We start from the raw sequence: 11,379 nt of genomic DNA, 5'->3' as shown, positions 1-11,379 counted from the left end.
ATAGACATTGTTAAAATGTGTGAACGATCAATTGTGGGTTGTTTCCTCAAGCAAATTTAGCAGGATTGCTGACCTCTGAAAATAGGGCACAGGGCCTGAAAAGTCTGGCAGAGACCTTAAAGCACAAAGTTTACATAGCCATTAAGCTTTACAAGTAAAAGACAAAATTATGCATTAAACTGAATTAACTTTAAAGGCATAAACATCATTGGCATTTTTTCGACAAAAATCATTTTATATTTTTCGTCTTTATTCATAAATATCACTACTTTATGAATATAAAGCAAAATTAAATTACTGCTTTTTAAAAAAAAAAATAGTCTGACACTATCATTGGAAGCTCCTCAGGAGAAAAAGCACTGATGAATAGTTTAAGATTTTGCATATATCCTTGGCAGCTGTTCATTACAATGCCTTACTGCAGCTGTGTCAATGAACCTTTGACAGAGTAGCATACTGGAACGTCTGATACATACTCATTTCCTCAGGAATATGAAACAGCCAACTATACATAGGTAAACAAAGACAGAAGTGATCCATCCACTTCAATTTGAAGTACAACTTTCCCAGTTATTCAATGCAAAAATATTGGTTACACTCATAAAAAAATATAGTGTCAAAAAAAACCAAAACTATCAAAACTTCAATCCAAGGTACTCCTGCCTTTAGTTAAAAAGCCTAGTTATTATTTTGCAAAGTCTTTTCCTTATCAAAATCTCCATTGATATGTGAATCACAAAAATATGCATTGTAATCTTGTGTTAGGCACTCCTGTGTTTGATACGTGAGGTAGCGAGATAGAACTACACAGGCTGAGATTAAACAACGCACGTCAAGAGAGCACAAAACTGAAAGTACTGTACTGCAGCAGAGATGAAGAATATTCCAGTGATCGCTGCTGAGCTCCTCTGTTTTTAGTCACAGTATAGAAGGGCAATGGTTACAGGCAGTCCCTCTCAATACACAACTGAGCACTATATACACTAAAACCACATGTATACCCATACAGGGGAGCTTTCACCTCACCCTCTCACTCTCAGTCATCTGCCACAGTCCCAGATTTAACACTTTAAGGCACGGGAGCTGTGTTATCCTCTCCAGACCCCTCTTGGTAATCCTAGTACAACCATACAGATCAATCCCTGTCAGCTGGCTCAGGTGGTCAGCGATCAACTCCAAACCTTTGTCCGTGATTCTCACACACTGTCCAATGTTGAGAGTCTTGAGTTCATGCATCTGGCGCACCATCCTGTTAATACCATCATCACTAATATGACAGGAACACAGAGAGAGGGACTTGAGCTGATACAACCCCTGGGCAATGTATGCTAGGCTCTGGTCCCCAATCTTATCACAGAAGGAGACATCAAGTCCAGAGAGCTGTAGGGAGCCCATGGCCAGATGCATTATCCCAGTGTCACTGATGTTGTCGCACGACCGCAGGTTCAGGCTGCACAAGTGGGTCATATGTGACAAGTGGATCATCCCTGCATCTGATATCCCTCCACAGAAGCTGAGGTTGAGCACTTTGAGCTTGTTTAGGCCCTTTGAGACATGTTTGAGAGAAAGGTCTGTCAGTTTCTGGCAGTCTTGCAGGGTTAACTTCTCCAGAGATAGGCAGCCCTCTGCAGCACTGCGGGTCATGCCAGACAAGTGACCGATGCCCACATCGGACACATGCCTGCAGCTGCGCAGGTTAAGGCTCTTGAGTCTGTGCAGCCCCCAAGCAATGAGCAGCAGGCCTGTGTTTGTGATGTTACTGCAACCCCCGAGTTCAAGCACCTCCAGGTTTTTGAGGTACTGCGCAATCCTGCCTAGGCTGGAGTCGGTGATCTGTTTGCACAGACTGAGGTTCAGCACCCGCAAGGATGGGATGTCCTGCACAAAGGCATGTCCGAGTCCGTTGTCTGTGAGGTTGAAACATCCACACAAGTTAAGGCTTTCGATGTGCGGCATCCCTTGGATCACATAGCTCAGACTTCGCCTCAGGCTGAGAATCTGGACCTTTTTTATCCCCCTGGTCTGCAGACTGGGGAACAGAGACGGGTTAGCTCGCCGCAGATGCAGCTTGGCTTCAACCCCCCTCCACACCGACTTGTGGTAGGACGCGTCTCTCCAGGCCGCGCACACTTGGGCTACTCTTCCTTTGTCCTTCACGTCCAGGTAACTGAAAATAATGGCCAGGATCTCCGGGAAAAGGCACGAAATGTGTGTCTCCGTTTCAAACATGACGGCAGGCTGGCAGTGTTTAGCAGCAGAGGTTTCCTGTGGGTCAGTTCGCCGAAACTCTCCTGCCCAAGTTGCTGCCTGGCTCGGGTCGCTAGCTAACGTCAGCTAGCATACAAGCAGGCTAACTATAGCCAGTTAGCTGCGTGTGAAACGTAACAGAAAGATGTCCATGTCGCAGGAGCGAAGCTCAGCGTTAGTCCCAGTGAAATGACGGTGCCAAAGGAACCGAACGGTTCTTGAGTTCTCACAACGCAGCTGAACCAGTTAGCTAGCTAGCTAAGCTAACGTTAGCAACCGTCGGCGTAGCGTTGAAATTAGTATTTGCATTAGCGCCACAAACTTGTGAGCTTCAGTGTCGAACGACCTCCTCGCACAAAAAGTCCCAAACAACGAACTCTTTAGTCCAGCTCATCGCACGGCGCTGTCAGAAACTTTCTGCCTCTACAAACTTTCATCTGCTACCGGAGACATTCAGGCTCCCTTTCTTCCTCAGGCTTTTCAGCGGCATCAGCTCACTCACCACCGCCCCTAGTGAAAGGAATAATAATAATACAACCTAATTTATTATGATTAATATTAATAATAATAATAAATCATATTATTATTTTCTTTCTTTCTTTTTCTTTCGGCTGCTCCATTCAGGGGTCGCCACAGCGAATCATCCACCTCCATTTAACCCTATCCTCTGTATCCTCCTCATCCACACCAACTATCCTCATGTCCTCCTTCACTACATCCAAGAACCTCTTCTTTGGTCTTCCTCTAGGCCTCCTTCCTGGCAGCTCTAACCTCAGCATCCTTTTACCAGTGTATTCACTGTCCCTCCTCTGAACATGTCCAATGTTTGATGATGCATATAATATGTTGTAAAATAAATAAGCCAATAAAATGCGTAGTAGAAAAATAAGGTCCAGTATAAGCATTGAGTATATTACATAATCTTTGATCTATATCAGGACAGCATGATTAGTGGTTAGCACAGCCTCACAGCAAGAGGCTGTGCTATGCTTTCTGTGTGGAGTCTGCATGTTCTCCCTGTGCTTGTGTGGGTTTTCTCCAGGTACTCTGGTTTCCTCCCACAGTCCAAAAACATGTATGTCAGGTTGATTGGTGACTCTAAATTGTCCATAGGAGTGAGTGTGAGTGTGTGAGGTTGTTTGTCTCTATGTGGCCCTGTGATGGACTGGTGACCTGTCCAGGGTGGACCCCTGTCTTTCACCCAAAGAGAGCTGGGATAGGCTCCAGCAGATCCCTGGGACCCTGGTTACTACTAAGAGGGTATAGATGATGGATGGATGGATGATCTATAGCAAACCACACATCAAATATTGCAGTTTATACTTAACTGGCAGATTTTTGAGCTCCTGAGGCAGTATAATGTGCATACATTAATGATAATCTTGACATGAAAAAAAGAAGTTGAGCAACATAAATGCTTTAGAGCAGTATGTCTCTATAGAAAACCATGTTCTAAATGTTTTAAAGATTGAAAACAAAAGTTGTTTGGTATTTATTGTTGGAGGATTTTCACTGACTACTGGTAACCAGAGAAACTGCCTAGTTGTAAAGATGCAGCTGAAAACCTTTTTTTTTAAAATACTAAGTGCAGCCTGTGAAATAGTTACATATTCAGCATCAACCCAGACAGAGATGCCTTTCATAAGTGAGCTCTACTATGTCACTCGCTTCCCTCCTGAGTACTACTTTGTGAAAATGTCTTTGACCTGGCAGGAAGCCCAGAGTTACCGCAGTGAGACGTTCACTGACCCGGTCACCTCTGGCTGCAGGTAGGACACACACCATGTGCTTTCCAATCATTTGTAGTGGTTCAGTCTGGATGACACAAGAGAAGCAGGAAGTGTCAGAGGAACATTTGGTGATGAATATTCACAGAAGGCATTTGACTGGTTTACACAATTACACTTTCACACAATCAATGATTACAATAATGGCACAATAAATATAATAATATATAATAAATACAAATAAAGTCAGTCTGATACAATAGCCAATATTATTGGTAACAGTAACACCAGTAATGTAATAAGTCAAAATTTATTCAAAGACTTATAGTTTTGTAAGGAATAGCCTACTATTTCTGTGAAGTTCACAATGTTTTTGTTCGAAGGCTGTCTCTAATGTAGTTTATATTTCAACACCATATGTCTGTTTAGCAACACAACGCTAAGAAATTAATGTAGTTTAGAGTGAATCTAACCTCAGGATCACCTTTGACCTTCAGGTGCATTGCTAGAAAACATGGGCCTCCTGACAACAGCTCACTTGGGGTCCTGAAAAAATAAATATCTTCAATTCCTGGTATGTTTCAGGGCTCTGGGGCTTTGAGTCACTCCCCCATGGGTTTCCCCCATTTGGCTCCCATATCCTTAGTCTTGCATTGCAATATACTGTGTATATATATATATATATATATATATATATATATATATATGTATATGTGTGTGTGTGTATTATATAATATAATTATAATCATTATTATTATTATTTATATTATAATATCAAAACATTATATTATATTATATTATTGAAATCATCTGCTGTATTTTTTTAGTCAACATAGAGTTTGTGAGTGTTGGACTATATGTATTTGATGCTGTTTCAAGCATCATGTATTTTATTTCTGGCACTGAAGGAAACTATCTGTTTTCCTGCCTTTATCCATTTCTGTCATAACACTACACCCCCAAAAACATTAAACGTGCTGAGTAGAAGACAGTACTAGTAAAATAATGCCAAAAATGTGTTTTTGATTTTCAGCAGTAAGCATGATCATGCTGTTTAACCTCTGTGCTGCATTTCACTTTGAAGTTGGCAAAGATGGAAACACTTGTTGAGACAGAAGCATCTGGTGTCTTAAAAAGAAAACATGTAAAATATACTGTGGAAAGATAACCACCAAGGAGAGAGGAGAAAAGTGTAGCCCTCCTGTGAGTTGTGTTTTGTCTTTTGTTTATTGTGGTGTGTACACAGTGTAGGTCATGAAAATCTGTGTATGTCAAAAGGTTTAATTCTGGGAAAATTATGGTGAGCTCACATGGAGATGGAGGAGGGGACGCAGACTGGTTTGTAGCTCTGGGAGAACTGAAGGTAAACATGACTCTGTGTTGAAAAGGATCAATTAAATGCTCAAATTAAAACCTTGAAATTGAAATTCTCACCAGTTTTAAAGTCTCCTGTTCTCCACTATTCCATAGTTTATGTGCAGCAGCTCTAGCTGACAGTGAGCATATAAACAGGACATCGCAGACAGGTTAGTCAGACCTGTGTGGGTGGTCTGGGTCGAAAGTGGACCTCAAAACTCAATCTTCTCTCCTGCCTCCAAAGACAATGCAGCAGTTTAATGGTCTGGGTTAATAATGCAGTACCATTTTACAAGAACCTTTGGGTCATTCACACTTGCTCACTTAGTCTCACCTCTGGTGAATTTAAAGCATTAGTATAAGATTTTTTTTTAGCATTTGTCTTCACAGGAGAACAAGTCCTACAGCAGAGATCCTGAACCCATGATGCACAAAAATCTTGGAAAGACACTAATGTTTTCCCCCAGTTATGAGAGCCATTTTGACAGTGTTATACTAGTTTGAATTTATTGTTATATCTGGTGTGTATATTGTTATATTTAGTTTTTTTTTATTTCCTGTAGCGCTGTGATAGACTGGTTATCTCTTGATCTCACTGATTGGCTGCAGCACCCTGCAACACTCTACATCATAAACAGTATAGAAAATGGATGGACCTTTAGGTGATTATTTAGTTTTATAGCAAGCTAACAAAAAAGGAAACAAATCATTTTATTTCACAATTATCAAGCTCCACCTGACTGAAAAGCTGTGGCCAATAGCTCTGCTCTTTAATGTTTCTATCTAAACCTCAAACAAAGGCTGTGTTGGAAGACAGGAAGGTTGGAAGGTGACTTTTTCCTGTTTTTCCATGTTAATCTACCTTGGTGGAAGAAGATTTATCAGACTTTTTTCCACCGACACTCTGTTCTTTCTAGCTTCTTTATTTCTCATTTCTCCCTGCTCAGCTCTCTGATTTCTGGCACAATATCTGACCAGTAGAGGGCAGTAGTGGTCTGACAAAACACTTAAAATCAGAAACACAGATCATCACCACTTCAAACGCTCTTTTGTGTATAACACAAACCATAACAAACAAAAAATTCAAAATGTATTCTCTTGTTGGTGTTTTGCAGAGGGAGTACATTTACAGAGTAGGATATGAGAAATGTGGCCAGTGGGGATCAAATAGATATGCAGACTGAGCTATGGAGTCAAAGACAGGTTTGGTAGACGAGTAAGAATGGAAAATTAAAACAGAGGGAATGAAAGTGAGGGATGGTGATTCCCCTCTCGGCCTCCCCTGTGGCTGGACTTGTGTCTGCTAATGACCCTGTCTGCTGGCTCCCACAGACAGATGGTGAATTAACTCCAATTAGCCCACTCTCACCAGATCTCCTCTGACAGCCCACACGCACGAGACACATGAAAAGTAATTTGGAAATCCTGTAATCGTTTACATTTGTTTGTCAGGAAGTATTGTAAAAAAGAAGAGTGTTTGTTTCATCACTTACTGAAATATATCGAATATTTTAAATGGTACATCTGGCATTGAGTGATTTAGACTAACTTTTTATCAGTAAGTTTTGTCTTAACATCTTGTGATTATATTATTAAAGGTCAAATCTTTGAATGCAGATGTTAGAAAAAGTCACACATCGTCACTGTGGTTAACATATGTAGTCTTTCACACAGATAAAAACCACACACATACACATACACCTGTGTTTAACAGGTGTCATCCCTGCTACTAACCGGGCTCCATCCGCGATCATGACTGGGAGGTTACATGGTGACCTCTGACTTCTTCTGTAAATGGGGTCGGCAGGTGCTGAGCACGGAGCAAAGGTCAAACGGTCAAATGCTACAACAACATTGTCGAACATTTAAGGCAAAATGACCACTGCTGTAATGCTGTAAGATAAGCTTTTCTGTCTGTATGACGTGTGGAGGTACATAGTGTATGTGGCTATTTGTGAGTTAAAATGTGTGTGTGTGTGTGTGTGTATGTGTGTTTGAGCAAAGTAATCTCTTTAGCTGCTGTGATCCATACTTCAGAGCATGGACAGCAGCTCTTCATGGCCGGGCAGAGTGTACAAAGGGAATCATAACACCAGCTGACCTCTGACCTCAGATCAGTCGATGTGAGAAACACACACACACACACACACACACACACACACACACACACACACACACATGCAGTTAACAGTACATTAATGTAGACCTTCTCCTTCTCCTCCTGCTGCTATGACATTGAAGTGAAAAGACAAGTGTCACTGAATCATTATGCCAGGAGAGAAGTTAGGAGGTAGCTGGGAAGAGACAAATGAGGAGAGATGACTGAGATGTGGGTTGAGGTGTAGAGGCATAGATGTTTGTGTATATTGAATGACAGAGCAAAAAAACAAAAAACAAAGCACAAGAGGGAGAATGAAGGAGGAGGCACAAAGGAAAGAGGAGACATGACTTATTGCAGATAAGTTAAAGTAACGACACAGTCATGTCCTCAGTTCTAATATGACTCAACTCTTATGTAAAGACTCTTCCTCTGCACAATACTTTTACTTTTTCTCTACATGTATATCAGAGGTATGTGTGTCCAATATACCTCTGACTCTCCCTCCCTTCTCCCTCTGACCTGCTGCTTTATTGTTTTGTTCAGTCTCAGCAAAGACACATGTGACTGCAAGTTAACCAGGAAGCTGGGCTGTAAACTGTGATGAATTTTTTTTAGTCAGATCTTGGTGTTATTGCTACTAAAATAAAAAAATAAAAAAATAAAGTGCAACTTAAACACATCAGAACTGTCCTTTACGACATTAGTTTGTGTGTGGACGTGCTAGTTCAGTCAGTGTTTCACAATGTGCTCTGGATCAGTGTGTGCCACTGGGGCAGACTGCTTCATTAAGTGTTGTTTCATGTCATGTACTGCAGCCTGGTAATACGCTGCTGTCAAATAAACACATAAACAGAAAGATGGGTTTGCATATGTGCCACATGCAGTGGCATATATGCACGTACACGTAAACACACACTTTCAGTCATCATGTCTCCGTGTCTGTCCTGCCTCAGGGTTTTGCAAACTCCCAGTAACAACATCCAACCTTGTTTTTATTTTATGCTGCATAAATTGATGCGTTCTTGTATTTTTTTCCTACCAATACATTTCAGAGTGTATTTTACCGACACCGCACTGCTGTTGTTGTTGTTGTAGTATGCTTTATATGTGCTAAGCTTTCCCCCTCTCCTCCTCTCTCTTCATTTGCTTCCCTCCAGGGCTGATGTGATTTAAGGCTGTGCTTGAAGACTGAAGACTGGGCTGTTATCTGCCTGTTATTGATGCAAGCTGTAACTCTCACTGTCCACACTCCACAGGCAGACAGAAAGGGAGACAGAGGACTGCTGCCTTGGAAGGATGGATGGGTGAAGGAAAACAAACAGTGGTGAGATAATACCAGCAGACTGATGGCGTTCCCTGTAATGTTCAGGCTGTGTGGTTTTTCAGGCATTCGCATAAAAACAGGTCTGCATGTTATAAAAATGTACAGATTTGAGCTCTCTCACCATTTCGTCCACCCTGCAGCTCGTCCTTTGCGCTTCCCTTCCCATTTCCTCTGCCTACCCCCCATGCCCCTCCCTCCTCGCACCATCTGTAAATTATGTAGATGCCAATAATTTAACACAAGATTCACGAATTCAGTGCTTAACAACAGGTTCCGATCTTTTCTATAAAAGCCATAAAATATGCATTTGTGAATAAAATATGATTCTGTCTCTTTCAAAGCAGCTGAAACCTGTCAAGATTGCCATTTGTTGTCTGACAGTATTGCGGTGAAGTGACAGTTCAAAAGCGGGGGTTTGTCTTTATCTTGGCAGGTTTTCAATCTTTGCTCTATTTCTGTTCACTGCAGAGCATTATTTTGTATCCATTGTTTTGTAGACCGTCTTTCATCTCTGGGCCTTTGTTGTTTTCTCACTCTCTCACTGTCTCTCGCTCTCTCCCCCTCTTACATCGTGACTTCTTTTTTTCCTACTCTTTTACAGTTTCATCTTGTATTGTACAGTAACAGAAGCACAAGGCGCGAAGCACATAAACAGCTAACACATCCCACTCTAAATGCCCCATCCAACCTCCAATCACCTGCCTCTTACAAAACCACCCAGCTCCAAATACACTTTCTGATTTTCCTCCCTCCTCCTGCTGACACCCCCCTCCTTCTCCCTCCTTTACCCCACAGGCCTGGAGATCCTTCCTTTGTTCCTGACATCTGTTTTGTTGGGTGATTAATTGAGATGAGCATGTGGGGTGAAGGCCTATAGAGGGGGAGCACAGACCCCCCAGGTGATGTGCATATGTGTGTGTCTGTGGACCTGTGTCTGTGAAGGTGTGTGAGCATATATATGTGTGTGTGTGCGTGCGTGCTGGCAGAAGAGCCACAATAATCCTTGATCTAGTTAGTTAGAGCAGACTGCCAGGATTTCCCTCAACAGCCAGGTAATATGAAACATTAGAATAGGGGTTAGCTTGGTAAAATGCTTAAGAGCAGGACAGCTCATCTGTCTTTCCTCAGTGTTTTAATTCTGCAGTGTAAGATGTTAATTGACAGCTGACTGACAAGTGACAACAATGACTGCACACACACACACACACACACCATGACAGATTTTCCAAAAGTTGTGATTTGCAGAAAATCATGATACAGTATAGCTCCCATTATAAACCAGTCGCACACAATAATTACAAAAGCATCACAGTACAGAAACATACATCAGAATATTTATAATGCTGACACACATTTTGGTAAACATAATGCTGTTTGCTATCTAACACTAATCAGTACATCACCTGGGTGGTTAGATGCTGTATTCTATTATTTTCCTCATAAATATTATAATAATTGATAATAATACAATAATAATATAAAAATGATTAGAAATACACTGACAATAAACCACGATTAACGCAGTCACAAGGCTCGATTGTGGGTTCAAATGGATGTAAGGTTGGCCAGGGAAGTGAAGAAATCTTCGCATTTTTTACAAAAAATGACTACAATTGTTCAATCGCAAAAAAATGGTTGCTGACTTAATTTCTATTGATCAAGGAATTAATTAATCATTGCAGCTTTAGTAATTAGAAAACTGACATTATGTACTTGTATTTGATGAGGAAGGCCTTAACACACAGTTGAAAGCTTCCAGAAAGCTATTGAGTGAATTTTGAGTATATAATTGTTTGTCAGCACAATATTTGTGTGTGATGCAACACACACTCCTTTATTTTGTCAGCTACTGTCAAATACTGAGTTTATGGACCTTTATCCAATTACTTTCATTACTATTTCATAACCTCCCATTCAAATTACTAATGTGACACAAAGTATTAACAGTGAAATGAAAAATGAAAAATATGTTAAGTGTTTTTGCAGCCTATTGCAGCTTTCTACTTATTAGAGTCTATCTAAGACACTGGTGCCTTCACTTGACTTCACATGCTCCTCAGAGCATTTGATCTGAGCATGGACGGGTTATGAAGAATTGGGCCCCTGGGAACATGTACAAGGCTCCTATATTCCCTACATTTGTTGTTGTCAGATTGTGTCTTAGTGTGGTTGTTTTGTGTGTCTTTGTAGGTTTGTGTCTTTTTAGCCCTTTTTTTGCTCATATTGACTTGTTTATCTATCCTTTTATAGTCATTTATTATATTCATATTTTTAGTGGTTATGTATCTCCGTATAATATTTTGCATCCATTTTTCTCTTTGCTGTTGTTTTTAAACTTAACAGTCTCTTCACAGTTCTCCTCTAGGGTCCCCTGACCACTTGGGCTCTTAGGCCCAGTGGCCCAGTCACTTCAGTGATCCATCCATGGATATGAGCAACAGAAATAATGTCTACAAATACAGTGTGAAAGTCACAGGATGATGAAGATCAGTCTGTGTCTGAGGTTGTGATTTATGATCCTTTGAAGTCTGAAAGCATCAGAAGGGACAGATGCAGGTTAAAAGGTTACAGATCCAGGTCAGAGGACAGAGGTTACTTCAGTGCTCAGACCAGGGCAAAGAAAT

At 41.0% G+C, this 11,379-nt stretch overlaps 1 protein-coding gene across 1 annotated transcript; it reads right to left on the bottom strand.

Annotated features, from left to right (window-relative positions):
- Positions 1 to 252: 252 nt before the first annotated feature.
- Positions 253 to 2,723, bottom strand: LOC113132852 (F-box/LRR-repeat protein 14-like). Its single transcript, XM_026311229.1, has one exon. The coding sequence runs from the start codon at positions 2,227 to 2,229 to the stop codon at positions 1,018 to 1,020; it is 1,212 nt and encodes a 403-aa protein (XP_026167014.1). The 5' UTR covers positions 2,230 to 2,723; the 3' UTR covers positions 253 to 1,017.
- Between the last annotated feature and the right edge of the window lie 8,656 nt (positions 2,724 to 11,379).

This window comes from Mastacembelus armatus, chromosome 6 (genome assembly GCF_900324485.2).
Source record: "Mastacembelus armatus chromosome 6, fMasArm1.2, whole genome shotgun sequence".
Taxonomy (NCBI): Eukaryota; Metazoa; Chordata; class Actinopteri; order Synbranchiformes; family Mastacembelidae; genus Mastacembelus; species Mastacembelus armatus.
The sequence above is the reverse complement of the archived record's forward strand: the minus strand, read 5'-3'. Positions and strand labels throughout refer to the sequence as shown.